The following is a 27,706-nucleotide window of genomic DNA, read 5'->3' as shown; positions in this document are numbered from 1 at the left end:
CCGCGTCTCAGTCTCCCAAAGTACTGGGATTACAGGCATGAGCCACTGTGCCCAGCTTCAATGTCTTAATAATAGAAGCTCAAAACGTTTGAGAGTGGGGGAGGAATTCAGCAGTGAGCACTGGGAAGAAATACAAATTCCTTAAATTATAGTTTGAAGATTACATTATGAATCCATTTATTCTGAGCAGAAGATGTGTTTCATGTATTCATTGTATTTCAGTAGAGACGACTTTACAAAAAGGAAAGAAAAAAAACTCAACCAGACCAATTGGGCACTGGCGTTCCCCTCTTTAAAAACGTTAAAAAAGGCTCTGGATAATTTATGGAACTGAGGATTCAGAGACAATCAGAGATTAGATGATGCAGCAACTTTAATTTCTTTCAGTTTTAGAGCACCAAACGTTTAAATTCTTTTTCATATGCAAAATAGTACTTCTTAAGTCTGTTGTTATAAATCTTTGTTGCTGGAAGTAAAATGGACAAGGTAATGAAATATGAAAAATATCTAAACTCAAGGTCTTTGGGAAACAATACAATGAAAAAGAATGAAAAATCAACAAACTACTATTGGCAAAGAGAAAATTATTTTGTTAAACAGGATAGCAATACTGATAAAAATGACAACAAATTCACATTAAGTGAAAGAACAAACTAGATAACAGTTCGTATTCCAGCTGAAGATAGTGAGACCATTTTAAAGCTATTTAGTTTATTTGTGATTTATATGAACTTTAAAGGAGAATATTTTTAAATGTTTGAATTTGTAAGTCTATTTTCTTTGGAAGCCAGATTTGACTTACAATTAAAGAAAATAATATGACCCAAACCTTTTGAGAACAGTATTTTATAGCACATTTAGATGAGATTCCTTTCAAACCCAAGATCTAAACAACATGTACATATATCCATTCGATATTTCCTTATGTAATTGACATTATTTTATTTTGTGTAACAGTCATATTAACATTTGTCAATGACAAGAATTAGGATTGATGTTTATATATCATCATCAAGGAAGTCAGATGTTTACCCATTCCATGTGAGTACTAAAACGTGAACAGATTTCTTACATAAAGGTGAAGAAAAATAACTTTTAACCCACACAAAATTTATTCTCTGGAAAATTAAACTGCCATTAAAATCTCATTGGAATAATAATTTTAACATTTTTTACACTGTTTTCACAGAGGTCAGCAATTTCTGTATGTAATACAATTATACAAAAGGAAAAAGGCACCGAGACAATCGGTGTATACATAGTAGAAAAGTCGACATGATAATAAAATGCAACACACAGCACATTTCCAATTACATGAAAATGATTACATATATGCTCACTCTATAAAACAGACTGCTTCACACACGCATCTGTTTATATTTTTGACCAAAAATGTAAATAAATGTGACAATAATACAACACTGTCGATAACCACACAGATACTTGTTTATATTAATAAGATCCATTAATGGTTTAGAGTCACTAGCAAATATGCTGGAGACAATTCAAGACCAAGGAAAAGGTTAATAGCAGTGCATTTCTTCAGTTGTTTGATAAGAGTTTTGCTCACGGAGCATTTAAACTTTATCACACTGTTATATCCATTATTAGAAAAATAAGTAAGAAAGCTCTGTAGAAACTATATTATTAAGGAAGCTTCTTGCCTCAAAAAATGAAAGAACTAGGAAGGAAGGAGGGAGACAGGCAAGGAAAGAAAGAAGGAAGGAAGAAAGAAGAGTAAGGGAATATTGAATAAAAGATTTTGCTAATTGAGCTTTTCCATAAAAATTTCATTATTTTGAGAAATGAAATACAATGCAAGAGTATTGATCAGTGAGGAACCTCATGAGTTTTAGAATAGGTCCCAACATTTATCAAGACCCTTAAAACTCATATAATAACTGTTCTTCCTCAAGACTAATTTAACTGAAAACATATTTATACACTTTCTTATTTCAAAATTCTAGTAAAAATTTAGCCAAAGTTTGGCCATCTCTTCCAAACAGCTTTAAAGATTCCTCAAAATTGTTGCCACTATATTATATTCACCACAAAAACAAAAGCAATCTCAATAAAATTATACAGAAACATAATAAATCAATTAATTTTATAATGCAAGCTACTCTTGGAATTTTTCTCTTGATAAACTTAAAATAATATTTATAACATCAAAATGCTGTTAGAAGTATCACCATTAATTTCTAGCTCTGCTTCAAACAACTGTTTAAATATGTTTAAATATTCAGAGAGTCAATTTATGTGCAACAGCTACTCTGGTCTCCCCTCACACAACAAATGTCACATAATTACAGAATACTATAAATATTCTCACTATTTATCCAAAAAGACTTCCCAAAACCAAAACAAGCACGATTCCTCCCCTTTCCTTCTCCCCACTCCCGACACTACAAAAAAAAAAAAAAAAGCCACAAAAAAACCAAAAACAAAAAAAACAAAAAAAGCCCCCAAACTTCTTATGACTCCATGGTATGTAGTTCAGTTTTCTGGTTTGGGAAATCACCTGGTTAAAGCAACATGTGAAATTTTAAAAACCAGGTTTTTAAAAGAAGTCTTCCTGTAAAATTTAAAATAAAAAGAATGTGCAAGCTAGAGGGAGAAGGGAGGAGACCAAAAGGAGAGAATATGATATAATGATCTCAAATCCTCACTTCAAGAAGCTGGCTTCTACTCCATTAGAATTGCAATGACACTTGGGTACTGAAGTGGCCGTCCTATTTCAGGGTTCTGGGATACTGATCCTTTATGGGCCTTTTTGCCTATTGGTGCTTATGGATTACTTCCATTCACACTAATGGGGGTTAAGAACAGGAATCACTATGAGGACCAACCCCTGAGGGAATAAATGGTTTGATTATTACCGAAAATTAAACCGTCAGGAGGAGGTTGGCACATCCAGAAACTGACAAATGAAGTGACGTTAAGAAGTTCACAACCATCCACCTTCAACCAGATGTGAATGGCAAAGAGAAGCAGTAAGTCTCAGAGATAAGGAAAAATTGCTATTTTCTCATTAAACAAAATAGTCATATTTAATATGAACTGCTAGCAATAACGGAATATATAAACAAAGTTTGAAAAATTATTTTTTCAGTATGTAATGGGGTGTTATATTTTATCTATTCATTTTAAACACATCATCATATATATTTTTAAACATAAAGATGCTATGGTTTTTCTTTTTAAAATAGTAATAGTCTTGGATATTTAAAAGACAAACTCAAAAGTCTAACAGTACAAACTGGATTTACTGATAATCAGAATAATAAAGAAGAGGGGGAAGAAGGGTCCTAATGACAGTTTATAACACAGACTATCAAACTGACATAGAAATAATGTCAAACATCTTGCACAACTATCGCCACCGCAGTGACTTTGTTCTTATAATTAGAAATTTTCATGTCATCAGCAGTTGAAATTTTACAATAAAATTATGCCAAACTTTTGTTAGACGAAGAATCAGTTTCCTTCCTGCTCCCAGCCCACACAACATAATTTTAGGGTACTTCACACTATTCAAGGTAAGTATACAACAACCTCACAACCACCACTGAAACAGCAACAACAAACATGCTGTGATTAAAGAGTATTACGCTTTGCTCTTTCTGTAGTCCCCAAGAAAGCCTATCTGGTCCTCCCTACAGTCCAGTACAGGTGATTAAGAGAAAAAAGTCAGGGTATCACTTTTTGATAGGTATTATTCAGCTTTGATGAACTAACTCTGGTATCTAGTTTGAGTGTATATGAATAAGAGTAGGAAAAAAGGCAGGGAAGAAGAAAGGGAATATTTTTAAAAAGGCACATACTAGTCTAAACAGGGAGAGAAAAGAGCAATATTTTTACATTCATTTTTTGATAATAAACTAGTAATTCCAGTCTATCAAGCTGATTACCTCAAGATTATATTAACTAGACCTCAAGCTATCACCAAATCAAACAGTGATACATCTGCAGTCACAAAACAGCCTAATTCAATGACAACATTATTTCCCATATTCAAATAAGCTCATTTTTCAGTGGGATAACCACAGATCTTTGTGGGGGAAAATAAAACTTCAAAGTGTAAAATGTATTCACACAAAATATTACATCAGAGAAGAAAATATGGCTACATTTGAAATGAGGGGAAATGGAAACACAGATGTACCTTATTCACAGCATTCATTTTGAGAGAAAGAGAAGGTCCTGAGGCTGCTGTATTAACTTGCTATTCGAAACAAAGGATCCTAAGAACAAAACAATCAAGGAACTAGAGTTTAGAGCAGCCGTCACAGAAACACAGCTTTTAGAGAAGAATCCAGTACTGCAGTTCATCTGATGAGTGTGATGACAATGAAGTCATTTAGATGATGATAAAGGGAAGCAAGAAATCTTACTGTATACAAGAATGCAAAAATGCCAGCACCTATGGCTGCTACTATACATTTACTCAAAGGTCAGTCTTATTTCATTTACAATACTGATAGAGAAATTACTAAATACCTCCCCATTCTTTGCTTTATATCCATCATTGTAAAGATAACTTAGAAGGAAATGTTTGAACAATAATGGAAAGGAATTTTTGGAAGCCATAAAATCAACATATTTATTATACCAAGAAACACTTTGAAAAATGTATGTTGAATGTGAATGTACAGAAACTCATTATTAAATATTAATTTTTTTCATTAAATATTTTCCTTTGTAAGGAAGCACAAGAAAAAGATGAATAACATCAATCCAAGTCTTAATCTGCTTCTTACTATCACTATCACACTTAAAGGTCTGATCTATAGGCACTGAAACATTTCATGAATAATGCTATGTAATACACTTAATATTCTATATCAATAGATATCAGACAGAATTTCCTGGAGAGCTTAATAAAATGTAGATTATTGGGCTCCCTTCCAGGCCAAATGAAGTAGAATCTCTGGAGGTGGAGGTTTGGAATACAAGTTAAATTTTCCTCCCTTCTTTCCCTTCTCCTTCATACTTTCCCTTCTCCTCCTTCCTTCCCTTCTCCTCCTCCCTTCCTCCCTCTCTCCTTCCTTTCTTCCTTCCTTTCTACAAGGTCTTGCTCTGTCACCCAGGCTGAAGTGCAGTGGCACTATCTTGGCTCACTCCAGCCTTGACTTGCCAGGCTCCAGCGATTTTCCCACCGAAGCCTCCTGAGTAGCTGGGACCACAGGCATGCACCACCACACTCAGCTAATTTTTTAATTTTTGGTAGAGATGGGGTTTCGCTATGTTGCCCAGGCTGGTCTTAAACTCCTGAGCTCAAGTAATCCACCTATCTCAGCCTCCCAAAGTGTTGGGATTACAGGTGTAAGCCACCACGCCTTGCCCAAGTTAAATTTTCAAAATAATTCTTAAGGATACTATAGTTTAGAAATCATTATTTTACATTTTGTTCTTGGAAAGAACATGTATCCTCAAGTTTGATGGGAGTCTAACATGTATTTGTTCTTTAAGACCCAACTCAGGGATTATCTTCTCCAGGAAGATATTTTTGAATTCCATGTTGCACTCTTCTACTAAATCCCATGGTACTCTATGCATGCCTCTATCTTAATGCTTCATTATACTAGACTGAAATTATCCATTCCGTGGCCAGCTTCCTACCTTAGAATGTAGGCCCCATGAGGGCAAAGACTTTGACCAATTTACTATCTCTGCATCTGTAGCACTTGGAACAACAACACATGGCACATATCTAGTACTCTTAAATATATATTAACTGAAGGGATAAATAAATCCATGCATAACACAAGATTCATAAAAACTAAGACTCATGTAATAGTGTGACTGGTTTCTTCCACAGGGAATTTAGTTCAATATCTATTGTCTGCCTACTATGAGCAAAGGGGTACAGAAAGATACTAACAAGGCATTGACTACTTACCTAGGGGGAAAGAGAGACATATGTAATAAAAAACTAGCTATAATTCCTGACAAATCTTAATAAAATTGAGAATAAAAGAAACATAAATAAATTGCAATGAGAGGGCAGAGGAAGACAAATCTTTTGTCTCACCACTGATATGAGTGAGATATGGGCTAGACACAGGTTATGCCCTTCATAGAGTAGTAAGGGGGTCATGTAACAATTAAAACACCTTGGATTCCCAAAAGTGGTCAAGGAGCAGAACTGATTAATATGCTTTCAGAAGACAGGCTAAACTGGCAGGATAAATCAATTCCAAATCTCTGCAAATCAAAGTCATCTACAAAATGACACAAAAGTACCACCATTTGTGTCCTGAGAAGAAAAAAAGTCTGATCTTTTCTTTGTCTTTTCTCTTTCCTCAGCTGTTTTTTCCCCCTTAGTTCTGCCATTCAATCAAGGTGAGTGGGATTATTGATAAATACAATGTCCTAAGTAGTTTTTGTTTTTTTTTTTTTCAAACAGGGAGGCAGATGCAACATGCATAGCATGGGTTTTAGAGTAATTTACATCTGGGTTCCAATCCCAGTTCTTTACTTACTTACTGAATGACCTTGGGAAAGTCTGCTTAACCTCTTCATGGTGCAGTGTCTTTATCAATAAAATGTTGATAACATTACTTACCTCATAGTATTGTTTGGAGAATCAAGCAAATAATAAATTATTGTGCTAGATCTTAGAAAATTATAGCTGTTACCATCACTTTGGAGGGCAGAGACGATGTTTTAAAATTAATGTTAGAAAACGCTTTGCAGCATGCTTAAACTCGTATTCAATATTGTTTGGTTAGTAATAATAATAGCGACAGCTACCTTGAATGTAAGCCACAGATGAACTCGGGACAGTGAATGGAAAAAAAATTAGAAATAAAAACTATCAAGGTGAAATTACTGATAACTAAAGTAACTATATACATAATATAATAACTGTCACTGTGAAAAATCTCTATGAATTGTCTAGTCTATGTAGGCAAACGGCAATTTTATGCAAATGAATTTGTGTCCTTTCTATTCATATCTGGATAGGGATCTTGAAAAATATTTGTTGGTGACTACTGTTCTTACTCCACCAAAAATTTACATCTCCCATAGCCTACTTTTTCTTCCACTGGGAAGACTATGATGTCATTCAGTATCCCCACTCATCTTCATATTGACAAACACTCTCAATTCTTTTACCCCTTTCCCCTATTGGTACTATCTTAATTTGCAGTTATTGATCATGCTTCTGATTCACTTGATAAGTGAAATGAAAATGATGACGGTATCAAGCAAATCATTTAACCAACAGCCCTGGGCATCTTCACTAGGTTGGATGAAACTGCCTTACCAGGCCCTACATTTAAACATGTGTATATTAATCAGGTAGTCTAGATATTTTCTCATTGGGTTTTCTTTCTTTTAATTGTGGTCCAATTTATTACTCTTGTCAGCAAATACAACATTATTGAGAATTCACTAATAAGATAATATGCAAATGGATTTCAAACAAAATGTGGATTGTTCTGAAGACACAAGAATACAGAAGAAAGCTTCTGAAAGATAAGGCAATATTATATTAAACAAAGTCTTTACTGATTTGACATACATTTTGTTTACTGGGCAGCAATAACTACCTTTTGCAGCTCATTTGGGAGACAAATAAACCCCATAACTCCAGGTTTAGAGGCTCCCATAAATGCTGGTCAATTGTCATATTTGGACTATACCATTTTATTAGAAAACTTAGGGGATTTTAAAAGAATATGAAAGCGGGTTGTCTTTTTCAGGTTTCTGAGCCAACACCTGCTCCCTACCAGTGGGTCCCTATTTGCTATAATTACTGAGATAGAAGATTTTGCTATTAAGCTTTCATGCAAATTTAAGCACACAAAAAAGCAGTCGTACTGTCTCGTACATTAGATTCAGTAGAGTGAAGTGGGTCCCCTGAGCCTTATTTAATCCTTTTCTAGAAGAATAGACAACTTTTTGGGAGTAATCACTATAGTTGTGTCAATCTACAGAAACAAATGTATATTTTGCTGTGTGTAAAGGAGAACAGCAGCAGAAAGCACCCAAACCAAATACAATATCTAGTAAATACACAGAAGAGAAAAATAATCCTAAACGTATGAAATGTTTCTCTGTTCAGTTATCTGAAAAAGCCAGGGCACCTTTGCCTTTACAAATGAATATACATATACATATTTATGCTGTATGTGTGTAAGTGCACGTGTGTATACAGATACACACACTCATATAGATAATTTATAATCTTTGAGGACTTGGCAGCTGGGGTGGAGGTAGGGTCTTTCCAGAAATATTAAAAAACTGTTTATTAATTTTTAGGCCATGAAGGATTTGATACTTATACCAGATAAATCCCTAGGGATGTATCAAATCACACACACAATTCTGGGAATAGTCTGAAAACAGGTAGATTTAACAAATAACAGGTCTTTTTCTAAGAGTGAAAGCACCAAGCTGGTCTTACTAATGTGTTTCACTAAGCTCTGTTACAGTTACAAATAAGACTATAACTCTTTTTATTAGGAAGATAACAGTTGTTAGCAATGTAGTCAGTTGTTTTAAAGTCAAAAAAGATCACTGTAGCTTCAAATGCCTAAGTCCACTTTCTCAGTGAAATCTACATCCCCTCTTCAAGTCTTTTTTCATACTGTTGCTGAAAACACTTAAATGAGATATTTTGCCATTTGATTCAGGTTCTAACTCTTACTCATTTATTTAAAAAATCCTGGAAAAAGCTCATTGATATAACAATAAAAGATGGTTTTTTCCCTTTAATGCAGCCCTGTAACAAACATTCTCAAACCTCATGTCATCCAATATAGCATTTGTATTTTTTCTTATAATTCATGTGCATGAATGCATAGAGCTGCCATTTTTTAAATTAAAAATTACAGAAGTTCATGGTTTTTTTTGGAGATCTTTTAAGGCCTTTCAGTATAGCCAAGCTGAAGTAATATCTATGCATTGTTTTGTTATTATGGTAATAACAAGTTCTAGTTTACAATAATATATAGTACTTAGTTGGGACTAGAAGCAATGATATACTGCTTTTTAGGAACTGGTAAATAGTAGGTTTTTGTCTATTTTAACTAGAAATGAAAAGGAGAAAAAAGAAACTATTTTTAATATATATAAAACATACTCCAATAAAGTATATGCATAAAATGATATATTAGGTAAGAAGTAAAATTAAAAAGAAAACAGCTTCTAATATTCCTGATTAGAGTTCCTAAATATAAAAACAAATGAAAGTGCCTTGACATTAAAACAATTAGCACATTATACAACTTTTACATACTTCAGAGGAAATAAAGATGTTGCGACACTGTTCTGAGGAATCTTTACATTTATAAAAATTGAAGGCTTAATTTTGCAAATACAACTTTCAAGCTGTATGAGCAAATTTAACTTACATGAAAGGCACAAGATGACATCACGTTGAAGAACTTTATCTGTAAATTTCATAAAGTCTAGTCACAAGTTACTAGAAACTTCATAAGGAATCTCATAACTGTTTTTAACATGATGTTCCAATTCAAACTGAGAACTGGATAGTCTTTATATCACAAATATAAATTGAAGTAAGAGTGAAGATTTAGAGAGAGAACAGTTTCTTATTTTGGATGCTACCTGCTTTACGCAGTGTTGGTTACTAAATACTCAGAGCAGAAAATTAAAATTGAATTGTTTTCCATTTTCAACAGCTTATCTACTGTATTTTCAGTTTGTAAAAAATGTATTTTCACACTACTGCAATTCTGAAGAGTCAATCACTGAAAGAAATTTTAAAGTAAAGTCCTGCTCTATTAGCTTCCTACATTGGAATACAAGAATACAGGAAGTGCTTTCAACAGAAAGTTACGTAGTTCTACAGTACAACCTGTCTAGAAGACTTGCAAGGGACCAGTACAGTGACTTGGTCTCTTTGGATCAGGCAAAAGCGGAGGCAAATGAAAAATGAGCTTTTAAAAAAATAACATATTAAAAAAATTCCTGTATGAAAATGAATACTTGTTTGCACTTAGATTTAGTGCTATTGAGAGGAAGTGAGGCACAATGAAACTAAGTGCACAAAGGGAACATGTCTGAAATAAAACAATTTTCAGTGTGACTGAAACCCTTCACCATTAGATATGACTTATGATAGAGTTGGAGAACTACTTTTTCATATTAAAGAACATTACAAACACCAGGGACTGGCCAGTCAAACTATGTTTTATAAATAATATGTAGGGTGATATTAAAATTGCATTGCAACTAAAATTCTGGTTTTTAAAATCACTTATAATTTTGATTTTTCATAAAATGACTGGCTCTTTTGCTAAATTAAAATTAACTTCAAATCAAAAACATCTTATTAAATTTCTGGAGGGCTGTTAGTTTAGCAATAATAATGTATGTTTTTCAGTTTCCCAAACAAGCTCTACTAGATACACATATTTTCTTCATTTATGTCAGTATGAGATGTTCTTTCCATAAAACTTAAAGCATTTTGATAGAAGGCTGAATATGATCTTCAAAGAACAGTTCTTCTAATGGTGACTTGGTAGAAACAATAATGTTGGAATTGGAAATATGCTGCCTTGGATGATAACTGTTTGCTTATTCTATCCATCATGACTCTAGCAACGCATGCCATCTACATACTTGCTGTCCTTTTGACTCTTTCATTTCAGTCCAGTGATTGAGTTCTTCTTCTCCAGAGCTGTTTAGACCTAAAGAAATCCAGCCTATCATCTCTTTTCTTTTCATGCTGCGTTTGTTATACACAGACAGTATGAGTGTCACATCAGAAAGCTGAAATAGGGCCACTTGAAAAACAAAAGTTTCCTTGTATACTGGATTTGGCTGCCCTCTGCGAATGGATGTCTTGCATTTGGACATCTCTTGACCCATGGAATTCAGTAGAGTTAACTTAACATATGTATCTAAAGAAGAAAAAAACAACATATCACAAATATAATTTGAAACAAACTCAAAACAATTTTCTTATAGGTTAAGAAAATTAAGTATTTATACTTTATAAGGATATGGTGTATACCATGTTTAATGGAAATTCATCCAATTCCATTTTGATGTAGATGCTTATAATATGTGACAAATACAGAGAATGCTAAGTAGGCCAAAGATATTTTGGGAGTAATAATATCTTAACCTTACTATTTCTATGTAATAGTTAGAATTTAAAGGTATACCTCATAATCCTTCCTCCACCCTCCCACCCTATCCTTGACCTCCCACTACCCTCCCCTGCCCATTCCCCTTCCCATTTAGCTTCACTAAGCAGGACATCATAGCATTAATAAACACTTAGCAAGCTCAATTAGCCACAACACTGTAAAGCATTCCACTGTTTTCAGAGAATAAGAATAAACAAACAAATAGAAATGAAGGCAAATGGTGAAGAGGAAAAGAAGAAGACAAGAATGCAAAGATGACATCAAAACAGCTTAGGATGAAATGTCAAAAAAAATCTCTGCATGGATGTGGTTTTTAAATATACTTTAAAAACATTTAAGGGCAAAAATGAAGCCAAATGCATTAAGGGTTCAAAGTTTAGCAAACCAAGTAAAACTTTTGCCTGGTTTCATGCAAGAGTACATTTAATGTGCTTTCAGGATAGTTAAAATACAATAGGATTGTTTTTTGGCACAAATTTAATGTAAAATTTTAAGAATGATATCTGAACTATTTTTATGAATTACAAAAAAAATTGATGTGATGTTTAGTGTACAAAGTGAAACGTAACAGTTCATTGCCTGATTATTTGGGAGACAAATCCTCTCTTTATAAGACTGTGTTTTCAAATTTTTTAGACTCATGCAAATGATCTTCAGCATGGTGATCCATCATGTGTACTTCATATCAAAATTTCAATTAATTTTAAAGAAAATTACAATATTTATCAGGAAATATCTATTTCTGTTGTATGAATCAAAGTACAAACGAATGAAAAAATAAAAATTTTTATTTTAAAAAGTTTTGCTTATTTCATATATGCTCTGAATACCATCATCCATAATCAGAGATAAATTCTAAGTTAGTTTTATTTAAAGTACCACAGATAATAAATGTGCATTGTTTTGGAAACCAACATGGTGGACAGCTTCACTGCTGGCAAGTTTTAGGGTATTTTGGTTTTGCATGAAAAGACAACATCCAATTAGCCTCTACAGGAACTCACCTCGGATTATATAAACCTGTCCACCTATCAAGTGTTTTAGACAACAGAACAGTCCATCTGACAACAGGGGGTGGAAAGCAGTAAAAGAAATAATGACCAGATGTCAATCGTTGGGTGAAAGAGGGTCAAAGGTTAGAGTTAAAGAGGAAACACTGTTCACTGGAGTGGAAGAACACAAAACTTTAGCATTTTAATTCAGATAGAGGACTGAACAAAAGGGATGTTGGGTAAATTTCATGGGATGAGAATTTTTAAGGTTATTGTGTAATCTTAAACAAAAATTACACTTTTTTAAAGGGGGACATATTTTTAATGATATCCTCTTGGTCTAAAGCACATTGAACATGGAATCATGCACATTATCAAAGTATAAAAGACTGAATAAGAGTAATTATAAGGATCATCAGAATTATTATTATGCTTATTATTGCTAAATTTAAAATTTATCAATTTAATATTTCAAATACTTTTACTACTCCCAATATATATAAATTAATTATGCAAAACAAAATAGGACTATTGAAATTTTTGCTCTTGAATATTGCTCTTTCTTTGGAAAAATGGGGATTATTCAGTCTATAACATAGTTCAAAGCTTATAACCTAGGTATATATGAGGGGCTATAATCTTATATACTGTTTAGAACAAACTGTTAAAACTATTTTATCTTTTACTTTATAAATATTCCACTTTCATAAAATGGTTTTAAATTGACTTATACTTACTTTCTAGTTACCTCCCACCTAACACCATGAATTATCCTTATACTGAAGGTCTAATGGTAAAATAATGGCAATTGCTATAACCTACTCTGTAACCTGAAACATTGACTCTATCTTGCAGATGTTAATCTTTTGTCATCTGTTTATTATCCATCCCTGCACTTGGCCAGACCTCCCTTTTAGTTGTGATCCTTGTTGCTCTGTTTCTATCAGAGTGACTACAGTATGGATAGAAAGGCAAACGTATCATTTCATTCTTTTTTTTAGTATCTCCAGCTAAATATTTGTGAAAAAATGTAGTAAATTATTAGTTAAAGCACAAGTGGCAAATTGAAAACCTGGGGCTCAATGTGACCCTAAACAATGTTCTATTTATCCAGTACAGTGCTAACAATCTGTGAATCTCAAAGTCTTCTGGCAGGGTGTGTACTCTCGTGTTTGTCACAGGCCTCACCATCTCCCCATCTTTCACCTATGAGTTTTACTTATTTCAGTTATCCCCCAGGCCTTTTGAGTTTGCATTCTAAGTGTATACTAATGAAGATGATCAAGTCACACTACCACATCTGTTTATTCTAGAAATTGCTTCTTTTTTCCCAATTTCTCCTTCTGAAATGAGAAAGGGGACAATAATAATTCCATCCTTCTTTTATGCATCTTTATCTGATTTGAGTCTCACAATTACCCTGTGAGAGACACGACCTTAATTTTACCTATAAATAAACAGACTTAAGGGAGTGAGATCAACTGTCCAAGGGTAGCAATATGAATTTAAGCCTTCAGACTTTTAATTCAGGGATAGATACCTTCTATGATATATGTACGAAGCAAGCTTTCCAATATTATTTCCAAAATTGTTTTCCAGTATTATAATATATTATAGTAACTTTTTACTTCCATTGAATAAATAATTTTTATGACAACTAGAAAGAGTTAATTTAATTCAAGGGTAAAAAAGTTACTCCTTTATTTTCAAAATTTTAATTAATTAATTAATTGATTATTATTACTTTTTTAGACGGAGTCTTGCTCTGTCACCAGGCTGGAATGCAGTGGTGCGATCTCAGCTCACTGCAACCTCCACCACCTGGGTTCAAGCGATTCCCCTGCCTTAGCCTCCCAAGTAACTGGGATTACAGGCATGCGCCACCATGCCCAGCTAATTTTTTGTATTTTAGTAGAGGCGGGGTTTCACCATGTTGGCCAAGATGGTCTCGATCTCCTAACCTCATGATCTGCCCGCCTCAGCCTCCCAAAGTGCTGGGATTACAGGCGTGAGCCACCGCACCTGGCCAATTTTTTTTTGTTGTTGTTTAAGACAGGGTATTGCTCTGTCGCCCAGGCTGGAGTGCAGTGGTGCAATCTTGGCTCACTGCAGCCTTGATCTCCCAGGCTCAAGAGATCCTTCCACCTCACCGTCCTGAGTAGCTGGCACTACAGGCTCAAGCCACCATGCCTGGCTAATTTTTTAATTTGTTGTAGAGTCAGGGTCTCACTTTGTTGCCCAGGCTGGTCTTGAAATCCTGGGCTCAAGTGATCCTCCTGCCTCAGACTCCTAAAGTGTTGGAATTACAGGCATGAGATACTGTTCCTGGCCCTACTCCTATACTAATTACTTGCTTCTTGGAACAAAACATGGCATTAAGTAAGTCTGTGAGAATTCTTTTAAGAAAACTTAAGGTGGCATTATTATTTCAGATTTCTTTTCAAGTTTTTAGTTTATAGCATTAACAGCTTTAATTTTAGCTAAGTATAAACAAGCTGGACCGGGTGCGGTGGCTCACGCCTGTAATCCCAGAACTTTGGGAGGCCGAGGCAGATGGATCACCTGAGGTCAGGAGCTTGAGATCTGCTTGATCAACATGGTGAAATCCGTCTCTACTAAAAATACAAAATAATAGCTGGGTGTGGTGGTAGGTGCCTGGAGTCCCAGCTACTCAGGAGGCTGAGGCAGGAGAACCGCTTGAACCTGGGAGGCGGAGGTTGCAGTGAGCCGAGATTGTGCCATCGCACTCCAGCCTGGGTGACAAGAACAGAACCCTGTCTCCCAAAAAGGAAAAAAAAAAAAAAAAGTTGCCACTTTCCCAGTTTACCTCTTACTGGTACCAACATTTTAGAGGTATATTGGGTGACAATTTCACTATCCTCCCATAACCTATCCTGGCCCTGTTGAACTGGGAGAGAGATCTGGAGAGAGGACAGTAACAGGTATAACATGCATACAGTCAGGGCAGAGGTATGCCATCTAGCTTTCCTTTCTTAGCATCCAGGGTAAACTGCAAACTGTTCCTTATTCTGTTTGTCCTGGTAAGAGCAAAGCCCATTCCATCTACAAAAAGTCTCTACTGGCAGTACTGGATTATAATTTTAAAGGAGAAAAAATGTGAAGTAATAGTTTCTTCTTAAATTGTTAAGGGAGAAGGAAGGAAAATACAGAAGTAAATAAAATAGTTCATAGTACTGCATGCAGATAGAAAACACATTATTCTTCAGTTAACAATAGCTATACACATTTCTGTTCATATTTGTGAACATTACTCACTTTAAAGGCCCTGTAACCTTTTTTGGCATTAAAAGATGATAGAGATAATTTATTTTGCAGACACTATGAAAAATTAAAAGTTCTGTCACCTTACTATTAATATTTTGAATTTCAAATTTTTCTACTTCCCAAAGGACTGGAAATAGAAAGCATGAAACAGATTAGCTGATGATTACACCATTTCATTTTGATTGGTTAAGACTAAATGATAGGATTGAAGTCCCTAGTACTGAGAGTCCCAAAAGTAAAGAAAACATTAGAATTTAAAAAGTTATTTTTCACTCACTGGGTGGTCTATTTGCTGCCAAATTTTTGAAGTGGCTGCCTTTTATCACTTCTGCTGATAGTCTTCCAGTTGTGGCATTATAAAGCAGGCCAATAAGAATTTCTGGAACTGAGCCGTGTTCAAGAGACTGACATGAGGATGTACTTTCACTACACGACATTTCTGATACACTCATTTGGGAGTCACAGCCCTGTAATCAATAATAAAATTTTTATAGTATTTTGCAAGAGAGATATATTGTTACGCCATGTTTATTTGGATTAGGTAAGTAAATCACAATAAAGATGAGTTGCAAACCAAACCAAACACCAGATTAGAATTATCGTCCTTAGCATATTTTAGCCCCTGGATTTCTTTTCATTATATAAAAGCCAAAGAAGTAATAGGAAATGAGAAGACTTCACAAATCCCTGCATATTTATATACAAATCAGATGTTTCTTAAACTTATAGATGTTAATAAACTGTTTTCTGAATAGGAGAAATCATTGTTTAAAGACTATCAACCTTAAACGACTGACAAAGATTTAGACTCAATAATCAAATGTCCTAACTGTGCCTTTAAATAAACAAAACAAAACTACCTGCTATTTATAAGCCAACATCTAAAACACAGAGATATAGAAAAGTTGAACAATATATGAAAAGTTAATCATGTAAAATATAATCAAACAAATTGATGTAGTTACATTAGTATCAGTCAGGGTTGGCTTTAAGGCAATAATCACCACTAGAGATGAAGAAGTTTATGAAATAATGATAAAACACTGAAATTACTAAAAATTAAAATAATCCCAAATTTGGATGCATTTAATAACATGGACTCAAAATACAGAAAGCAAAAATGGCCAGAACTAGAAAGAGAAATACAGAAATCTATAATCACTGGGGACATAAGCACACTTCCCTCAGTAACTGACTAAATGGGTGGACAAGTAAGTACCATAAGGATGTAGAAGATTTGAACATCACAATAAGCAAAATTGACCTAATGGTCACATGCAGAATATTACACCTAATAACTACAAAATATAATTTTCCCAAGTACACAGAATTTTTAAATTAAAGCAAATAATTTCAAATGATGAAAATTATTCATGATGTTTTTGACTGATTAGAAACCCAAACTCTGTTCTAGAGGAGAATAAAATATCTATATTTCTTGGAAATTAAAGGTATACTTTTAGTAACTAAATAATAGAAATAGGTGATTTGAAAGACTAATAAAATGAATAAACTTCTGGAGAGTCCAATTAAGAAAAAAAGAAGGGACAAATAACAATGATCACGAATGAAGAAGGAGACATCACTATATATTCTACAGACCATTAAAAAAATAAGAGGATAGGATGAACAAGTTTCTTCTAGTAAATTTGAAATTTGAAATGAAATATACCAGTGATCTCCAACCTTTTTGGCACCAGCAACCAGTTTCCTGGAAGACAGTTTTTCCATGGACAGGGTGTAGAGGGTAATCTAATGCTGCCACTGATCTGACAGGAGGCTCAGCTCAGGCTGTAATGTTCGCTAGCCCACTGCTGCTCACCTCCTGCTGTGTGGCACCCATTCCCAACAGGCCATGGACTGGTACTGGTCTGCGGCCAGGGGGTCGGAGACCTCTGAAATAGACATCTTTCTAGAAAGTTATTACCAACCAAAAGACACGGTGGAAGACTGTTCAGAAACAGTCTTACTAAAGAAATTGAATTTGTAATTAAAAGCCTTTCCAAAATACACATACAAAACAAAATAAGAAACTTTGGCCCAGATGGCTTCACTAGTGAATTCTAATTAATAATGCTAGCCTTACACAAACTCTTTCAGATAGCAGAGAAAGAGAAACCACTCCTCAACTTCCTTTAAGAATTACCAAAATATTAAAACCAAAATCTAATAAGGGCATTATGAAAAAGAAAAATTAAAAGATTTTCTCATTCATGAATCTAGATGAAAAAATCCTAAATATACTATTAGCAAACCAAATCTAGCAACATGCAACATCATACTTAATAGCAAAAAATGTTAATGTTTCCCCTTTGAAATTGCCAACTATTACTACTTTTAGTCAACACTGTAGTGGAGATACCAGCTAGTGAAGATGACAATAAAATGAAATAAAAAGTATAGTGATTTGGAAGGGGACTAGATTTTTTTAAAAAGCCCTTATGTGCAGATTACATAATTATGTACACAGGAACAAATCTACAGATGAACTGCAGTTGTATACAAAGGTAAAATGTAGAAATCCATACATTACTATATATCAGAAGCAAATAGAAAATAAAATTTATTAAAATAGCATTTATTATGGCATTTAAATATAAAATATGTAGGAATAAATGTAACAAATGATATGCAAGGCCTCGATACAGAAAACTATGAACATTACTGACAGAAATCAAAAAGTACTATATAAACTGTTACTGTACTAGAAAGCTCAATTTTGTAACATTCTCTCCAAATTAATCAATAGATTAAATTCAATTCTAATAAAAATATCAGCAGGTTTCTTTGAATTGTTTGATTTCATCAGTAATCAGGGGAATGGAAATGAAAACTACAAGGTAACACTACACAACAAACAGATGAGCTAAAAGAATACCAAGTGTGGTGAGGACAAAGCACTGGGAACTATCATAGTTCTCTTGTAGAAATGTGAAGTGATACCAATTTTTTAAATGTTATAAATATACATACGCTATGAGCTGGCAGTTCCACTCCTACATATATATCCATCAGAAATATGTGCAATGTTTATCAAGAGACATATGAAAGAATGTTCACAGCAGCATTATTCATATTGGATCCAAGCAATAGAATGGATAAATAATTTGTACTGAGTTCATACAACAGCATACTAAAACAGCAATGAAAACCAATTATAACCACATTTACAAATGTGATTGTAAGTAAAACATGTTGGGCCCAAAAGGATACCTAGCTGCATAATTCCATTTATGTAAAGTAACAAAAACAAACAAAAAATCAAACAACCCAAAAACCAAAACCTCAAACCAAGCAGAACTAAACCATTATGTTCCCGATGTATTAATAGGTGGTAACATTACAAAGAAAAGCAAAAAAGTAATTAACATAAAAGAAAAATTGTAGTTAACTCTGGAGGTGGGAGAGAAGAACAGTGATTGGGAAGGGCAGGATGGGAGTTTCTGGGGTTACTGAGACACTGTTTCTTTCCTTGACCTGGATGGTAATTACATGGGTTTTGCTTTGTGATAAATGGGCTGTACATTTTGCATTTTTTACCCTTTTCTAATGTGTGTTGGGTTTTGCAAGAAAGATTTAAGAAAAGAATTACATGATGAAAAGACACAGTATACACAAATGAATATACAACGATAAAAATAAATATATAGAACTTTCTTTGAAGATTCCCAAAGAGATCCAGTCCATGAATTAAAAAGGAAAGAAAAAGGACACTAACACTATTCCGTATAACAATGTAGTTAAAAAAAATTTAAATGTTTTATAAGAATCTTCCAGTTTAAACCTACTATTGGCTGTAGAAGTAATGAAGGAGAATGAATACGTACCTGGAGCCTGAGCAAACTTGTTGGACTAATATACAGAAGGCTTAAATCTCGTATTTTTAACTCTAGACTACAGAGGGGAAGCCAAAAGGAAAACACATTTTATATTCTTAAATCATGGGTATACAAAACACATAGTTTGGTATGTTTTCATGACAGTTGGAGACGAAAACAATTTTAGTAAGTTTCAATTAGGATATATCATCACTTATGAAAATAGTGTCAAAAACATGCTTGAGCACATTTGGTGCATTTGTTACATTAGACTATTATACTAGCAGCATCTGTTAGAATATTGTGAGATACATTTTTCACAATATAGGATTTTCCACATTAACCTACTGTCAGATAAGATGTGAACCTAATAGTTGCTTATACACAGAAGTCATACTGCCACTTTTGAGAAAAAAGGCAATGCCCAAAGAAAGCAATGGAAAGTCCTTTCTCGATCCTAAGGAGAACACTCCCCACCTCACTGCTGTGAAAATCATTACCTTCAAGTCCAACCAAAAAGCAAGAGCATTAAGATCCTTGTTGATCATCACATTCTATTTTAGTAAGCCCTGCTGAAATATAGTGGTGTTTAAATAATACAAGAAACTATTATCTAGGAGAGTTCATTATGAATTTACACCCTAGAAAAACTGCTAATCTCATGTCCCTTCCACTGACATTAGTGTAACTGCCCATTCAATATTGGTAGAGTTGTGGCAGTCCAAGAAGCTCACTCAGTACAAGAAAAGCAGTTAAAAAATAGCTAAACAGAATCACTGTAGTAAAAAAAAAAAAAAAAAGTTACAGGCATTCGCCTATAATTTCAGCTACTTGGGAGGCTGACAAAGGAGAATCACTTGACCCCAGGAGTTCTAGACCAGCCTGGGCAACATAGCGAGATCTGTCTCAAAAACAAACAATCTCAAATTAAATATTGACACTATCTGCCCAAATGGCATCTTTCCTCAGACTACTCCTCAGGGCATGCTGCTCCATTCAGTGTATATTCAGGGATCTCCATCTACTCCCTCTGCAGATCTCATCACTAATTTATAACTGGGGCTTGCCTAGGTAGCAGTAGCTGCAGGTGATTAATGCAAAGTCAAACAAATTCCAATCATAACTAGGTCTACTTAAAGGAATAGTCCCACAGGCTCCCCAAAGTAAAACTTCTTCCCATCTTGCATAATATTTTACTTCTTTTTAATACTTCCCCTCCTTCCCCCTGAGTCTTCTGCCCTAGGGTTAAGGATTACAAATAATTCTGTGAAAGTGAAGTATATGTAATTTTTAGAGGAATGAATATACGCTATATGTTTACCATAACCAGAATTAGTGGTTAAGGTAGCCATTACATTTCCTTAATGGTGTGAATAGGTTAAAATCAGGTGGAAGCTTGTAAATACATAGAGAAAAAACAATATGATTAAAAATACAATATAATTCCTACTAAGTAAACATACTGCGCTTTTTATTAATATTAAATTACTGCCAGCTTACTTGTAACTACTTATGCTCAATATTTTTTAAGGTGAAACCACTAAACTGTACAATGATAATTACTATAATTGAATTATCTATTGAATAGTGTCTGTGGAACTTAATTCTCACTGTGTCTGGAAGATAGCATTCAGTTTTTATTTATATGTGAAATGCTTCCATTATACTTTTCTGAAAATGGGGCGATCACAGAGGGTGCTGAAGTTAAAACAAGGGAAGTCACCTGCTGCAAAGTCAGAGCTGCCACTAATGATGAGCTTCATCTCTAGCAGCAAGGATTCTTCCTCAGGGCCCTTTCCTAGCCCCAGGGAACTAGGTAAGGAGGAGATCACCAGAGGCAATTTCAGGAGAGAGGAAGAAAGAGCGTAATTGCTCCAAATCCCACCTCCTTTCCATCCTCCACACTGTAAGTCTAGTGTAAAGGAGAGCCAGGCTGGGTTTTAGTAGGGTTTGTAAAAACACGGAGTGTATCAAAAGGACAGTCTACTGGAGTGAACAGTGGCTTTGTACAGTTTGTACACAGGTAGCTTCTGGCACTCATTGATCCAGGCCTCAACCCATGTCACTAGGAACCAGTTCTCCTTTATTCATTTCTCAGGTTTGTTTCCCAAATTTGGCTTCATTCTCTGGCACACTTTTCCCTCCTAGTTGCCAGCAGCTCTGAGTGTCATGGGAAAGAAGACGACAGCATCCTACTTGCTCAAACCCAAATCCTGGAACTTGCTGCTTAGAGCCTATGAGATTTAATTCTAGGGCTTTGGAATAAAGTCTGCTTCAGCAGAACACAGGGGCAGGTTAGTCTCCCAACTAAAATCTGGGTACTGTGTGCATAAGAAAGATATGAATACTAAGCAGAAAAAACAGACGTCAACTACAGAGCCCATTCAACTGAGTTGTCTGTCCCTGCTTTTTCCCCCTTGGTCTTCAGTGAGGACTGTTATCCACATTACTGGAGAGCAGGTGATGTTGTTGATGTTGCTCCAATTGCAAGTATCCTCCACAGGCTCTTGCTGTGCAGTTATTAGCCTTGCAGGAGCCAAGGAGGATGAAAAGATGGTTCAATGAAACGGAATCATGATGTTACTGCACTCATGGAGCACGGCTCTGACATTCAGGTTAGGTAAGGAAGAGCTACAATAAAAGCAGAAAATGATCACTTTTTCCTTCATAAGCCCTACATATTAACACTAAAAATTAACATATCTGATAAGATTTAAGAAAGAAGAAAAATGAATCATAGAACATTCACATAAATAACCATAATAACAGAATACTTTATCAGCGTTTGACCATAGCATCATGTGGAAATGGTCATGAAAATCCCTGCTATGATCTGCTGTGTGCGGTGGCTCACACCTGTAATCCCAGCACTTTGGGAGGCCGAGGCAGACAGATCACTTGAGGTCATGAGATTGAGACCAGCCTGGCCAATATGGTGAAACACTGTCTCTACTAAAAATACAAAAATTAGTCAGGTGTGGTGGCAGGTGCCTGTAATCCCAGCTACTTGGGAGGTTGAGGCACGAGAATTGCTTGAACCTGCGAGGTGGATGTTGCAGTGAGCTGAGATCATGCCATTGTACTCCAGCCTGGGCGACAGAGTGAGACTCCATCTCAAAAAAAAAAAAAAAAATTCCTGCTATAATAAAAATGTATGTGTGTGTGTGTGTGTGTGTGTGTGTGTGTGTGTATATGTGTATGTATATATATATATATATATATGCACTTTTTTGCTCTATTCAATATGAACATATTTAATTAGCATTTCTGCTTATGAGATTGGTTTATAAAGTTTGTAAGTTTCTTTTCTCATGGTCTCCTGAAACAATACCTATTTGAAGAATATATATGTATAAATATAGGCATATGTGTATATTTTTTGCTGAATTATTTTAAAATGTTTAATTTAGGGTTTCTGCATATATGTTTATAAATGAGATTGGTTTATAATTTTCTCATGTTATTCTTGTCTAGTTGGTCTCAAAATTATATAAGCCTCGAAAGAGAAGTTAGATACCTTTCCTTTTCATTCTCTGAAATAGCTTATAAAACAGAAGTTATTTGTTCACTGAAGTTGGGTAAAACTTGCTTCTGAAACTCGACCATCTTTTTTTCCTCTTTCTTTTAAGAGGACTCTGGCTACTGGCTGAATTTCTTTAATGATAATCAGTCTTTTCAAGTTTTCTACTACTCTTAAATCACTTTTTAGACATTTGTATGTTTTAAGAAAAGTGCACATTTTATTTGTTTTCAAATTTATTTTCCTAGTGTCATTCTCTTATAATTCTGAGATCTCCACTGAATTGGTGGTTGTGTCCTTTTAATTTGACATATTTTTCTTTCTTTCTTGTTCAACATCTCCAGGGGTGTTATCTATTTTTATTAGTAATTTCAAAGACCAGATTTTGTTTATGTTAAACTTCTTTACAGTTTTTCTTTAATTTCTACTCTGTTTCCCCTTTCTAACTTCTTGAGTTGAAGAATGCTTATATATTATATATATATAATAGCTGATCAATTTGCCTCATTCTTATGTTCTCAGAAATAAATTTAAGGCTAGACATTTCCTTATAATACTGATAGGGGCTGAAATCCACAAATTTAGGTATTTTCATTTGTGTTTGTGCCTAAATATTTCCAATTTTAATTATGCTTTAGTCTCTGATGCTGAGTTGACTTAGAAAGTTTTTTTTTTTTTTTGTTTGAGTATTGAAAAATATGGATTTTGTGGGGTTGGAGTGAGAGGGCTGCCTCTTTTACTCTCTTACCTCCTACTACTTTACTCCTCAATCATAGAGTTCTAGCTAAATGCACTTTCTTGCTATTCCTTGAACATAACACACGCACTCTGGGCTCAGGATAGGCTGTTCCATCTGCTTGCGGTGTTCTTTCCTCAGATTTGTACATGGTTAACTCCCTCACCTCTTTCAAGTCTTTGCTCATATGTCACATTCCCAATGAGCCTTATACCTTGACCCTTATTTAATATTACACCTTTCTCACTAGCACTCTTAATTCTGCTCACCCTGTTTCTCCCTCCACCCCATAGTACTTACCTCTTTCTCACATACCCTATATTTATTGTACGTATTACGTTTATCTCTCTTCTCTACCTAGAATTAAGTTTCATGCAAGCCAAAATTCATATCTGTTTTTCATTAATGTATACTGAATACCTAGAACAACACCTAGCATGTAGTATATTATACTACTGCACTGCCTTCTGGCCTTTGTTGTAGCTGTTGAGAAGTCTGCTGTTGGTCACACTGTTGTTCCCTTGTATCTTATCTGGTGGCTTTTATCATTTTGTCTGGTATTTTATCCTTTCACTATAATTTTTATGGGTGTGGACTCAGTTTTAATAATCCTGTGTAAAACTTCTAATTTCTCAATCTGATGATCTATGTATTTTAAACATTATCTTTCGTTTTTTCTAGTCTCACATTCTGGAGTCCTTATTAGAAAATATGCTTAACATTCTTATTCTACTCTTCAAAACTTTTTCATATTTTTCATTGAGTCTATTTTTAATGACTTTTTTCATTCTAGAAGTTCAATATGGCCCTTATTTAAATCAACCTCTTTTCCCACATTGTCTTATTCTTTTTTTTTTGTAGTTTCTATTACTTCTTTTATTTCTTTATTCTATTAAAGCATATTTATTTTATAACCTCTTTCACAGAGCCCTATTAGTTCTAGAGCTGCCAACACATCTTTCTCTTGCGTCTACTGTCATTCATGGTGGACCAATTCTTCCTGCTCATACTTTTTAAAACGTGAGTTCATCTTCATTGGAAATTATTTTTTTCTGTGGGAATTATATGTGGGAAATGTATATGTATACATACATATAGTATGTATGTAGTGTATATATACTACATATGTATGCCATATATACATATATAGGCCATATGTAGTATATACATACTTCCTTGATTTCTTACCAGTCTATCACATTTCTGAAAATTTCAAAAACCTTCTTTCTCTGAGATATCTGAGTCACTGCTCACACATATTGGGTTGCTAAATAGTAAAGCCTGTATCCCAGGAATGCTCTCACATTTACACCTGGGGCAGAAAACCAACAGTATCCATTATACTCTAGTACCTAATATACTGTTTACATTGTGTTTGATAGTTTTTAGAAACACTCATATTCATCTTATAATCCTAATTCATTTTATTTGTGACCAGACTTCAGGCCAGCTGCAAAAAGTAATAAATAGGCCATATACTGTTTTTTCTTTTTTTTTTGAGACCAAGTCTCACTCTGTTGCCCAGGCTGGAGTACAGTGGCGTGATCTCACTGCAACCTCTGCCTCCTGCGTTCAAGTGATTCTCCTGCCTCAGCCTCCTGAGTGGCTGGGACTACAGGCATGAGCCAACATGCCTGGTTAATTTTTGAATTTTTAGTAGAGATGGGGTTTCATTGCATTGGCCAGGCTGGTCTTGAACTCCCAACCTCAGGTGATTTGCCCACCTCAGCCTCCCAAAGTGCTGGGATTACAGATGTGAGCAACCATGCCTGGCCATACTGTTTTTATTTTACTGAAGGAAACAGAATAGACTAGAAATAAAGTTGTTATTTGGAGACTCAGCAGTAGAAAAGTATATTCAATGTCTGTTCAGCACAAGCACTGTACTAGGGAATAGATGAACTGATTTCAAGGCAGACTATGAAAAACTGCCTTTAGAGATTTTATGGGAGAAAATATGTGGATGTGATCAACTCTGGATAACAGAAACAATATTCCAGAGTTACCTGAAGTTGGTCCTAATAGGATTTCAGCAGGCATAGGGAAGGGCATTTCACACAAAGAAAGTATGAGCTAAGCCCCAAAAGTGGGTATCACATTTGCTAAATGTAAATGGATCTGGAGTGGCATGTGTTTATGGGGAGGGAGTGGAAAATGTAGATGGAAAGGAAGGATGAAGCCAAATTGTATTCACCCAGCACTGTATGAATATTTCTATTAGAGACTTTCTGTCCTGTAACTGTTGCTTTGTCTGTCTTTCCCACTAGACTGTGAGTCCCTTGAGGGCAGAACTTTTGTTTTATTCATCTTTATATGTCCTCAAATTAGTACAGTGCCTATCATTCAGCAGGCACTTAATAAATACTGCTGAATGAAAATAATGAATCATGAAAGACATGAAATGCGGTGGTAAGAAAAGTTGGACCTACTCTACAAGTAGTGGAAGCAAGAGAGGCATTTTTGAACTTGGGGAGTAACATGCTCAGATATACCTCTTCAAAAAATAAGGCCAAATATGCTGCATGACTGAATGCTTGAGCAGGGATCACAACTTACTTAGCTGTGCTAGTGATAGATAAGTCTTTACTTGAGATAACACTTGCTTTGTGCACATTTTATATCCCGAGCAAAAAATTGCAATTTTTTACCCTGTAGCAAAACATAGACTTAAAAATATCTGTTTTATTATAATCAATCTTAGTGATCTAGACACATGTTATAGTTGGAGTAATCATGTAAGATTTTTCTAACCTAACAGCTTTAGTACATACTAAGAACTATAAATTTTGCTTCAAAATTAATGTAGCTGACTTCCTTGATTTCTTACTAGTCTATCACATTTCTGAAAATTTCAAAAATCTTCTTTCTCTGAGATATCTGAATCACTGCTCACACATATTGGGTTGCTAAATAGTAAAGACTCTATATTCCAGAAATGCTCTCACACTTACACCTGGGGGAAGTGTGAGTTTTTTAAATTGGTCACTCAGCATATAGAGTGTTAGAATCAGTTATTAATATGCAAGTTGATATATCCAATTATATGTTCCCTTTAATGAATTTATTTTAAATGAGATAATTTGAATCTGTTTTTAATATAAATATGTTTTTATTATTGGAAAACTAAATAGAAATAAATTAAATTATTAATATAACAGCCCCAAATAATTTCTAAATGTCTTCTATATTTTGGATTATAATTATCCATAGACTACTGGTTTTCCAACAGTGGTTAGTGAAATCTATCGAATTTCATTTTTCAAATACAATTTTAACTATTTAAAAATTAAAATAAAAACAATACAAGTACATAAATGAGTAATAAAATAGAGGCAATACAGTGTACTCAGAAGGAAAGGAAACTTTGCAGCCAGATTTACTGGGGTCTGTTACAGGACTGTGACTTTAGTAAGGTATTTAGCATCTCCATACTTCAGTTATCTAAAAAAGGTGAAATAACTATGTCTACTTCCTTAATAGTTACACCACTTGTTAACATATTAGGGAACACATTGTACTGCAAATAAATTTAATGTATTATTGTTTGTATCTTGGACTAAAGATTTACCTGTTATTTCTGTTTAATGGAGAATATTTGAAGTTTAAAGAACAAGCTGTCAAAAAAAGTTATCATTTGTAACTCCTTATCTATACGAATCAGAATTTTCTCTAAAATGTATAATTAAAACAAAAGAAATATGTTGCACTGGATTTCAGAGCTGCAGCAAGATGAAAACGTATTAGCAGCAATTGCATAATTGTAGGTGCCTGTGCTTTGGACAGAGTAAGACAGTTGAGTTTATGAATAAGCTCTAACTTTTTGCCATCTGTGTGACATTGGACATGTTTTAAAAGTTTCTTGAGACTCAATTTCCTCATCTATAAAAATAATATAGTAATAGTACCTTCTAGAAAATTTTATTCTCAATTTTTTGTTCATCAAAACAACCCTATCATTTTCAGCATTAGATGTTACAAGTAAATATTATAAAATAAGATTTCTGTTAGTAAAATACCACTTTTCTCTGCCTTACACGTTTGAGTTATAAATAATATTTCATTTGAAATAAAGGGTTTGAATGCTTGAAAAGCCATGAACCACACTACCTTTATATCCTATTTCTGAACGGTCATTCAAATGACCACATTTTACACATTGTAAGATTGTGCTGCCCCCTGCTGACCCAGTTTCTCCAAAATATTTTGAGTCTTCAGTTAAGTCA

General features: G+C 34.4%; 1 protein-coding gene across 5 annotated transcripts in view; it reads right to left on the bottom strand.

The window, feature by feature from the left end:
- Positions 1-285: 285 nt before the first annotated feature.
- Positions 286-27,706, bottom strand: part of SYT14 (synaptotagmin 14) — a 229,296-nt gene continuing 201,875 nt past the window's right edge. For 2 of the 5 annotated variants that reach the window (XM_023198346.3, XM_023198349.2), the window contains 2 exons: positions 15,687-15,876; positions 286-10,880 (listed from right to left, as the gene is read on the bottom strand). In XM_023198346.3, coding sequence (XP_023054114.2) covers positions 10,567-10,880; positions 15,687-15,876 — 504 coding nt within the window. In that variant the 3' untranslated portion in view covers positions 286-10,566. Of the gene's footprint in view, positions 10,881-12,136; positions 12,194-15,686; positions 15,877-27,706 lie in introns of all 5 variants that reach the window. The other 3 variants (XM_023198347.2, XM_023198345.2, XM_023198350.1) reach the window with 3 other exon arrangements.

The sequence above is a fragment of the Piliocolobus tephrosceles genome, chromosome 1, assembly GCF_002776525.5.
Source record: "Piliocolobus tephrosceles isolate RC106 chromosome 1, ASM277652v3, whole genome shotgun sequence".
In the NCBI taxonomy this organism is placed as follows: domain Eukaryota; kingdom Metazoa; phylum Chordata; class Mammalia; order Primates; family Cercopithecidae; genus Piliocolobus; species Piliocolobus tephrosceles.
Note: the sequence above shows the minus strand (reverse complement) of the source record. Positions and strands in the feature narration are given on the sequence as shown.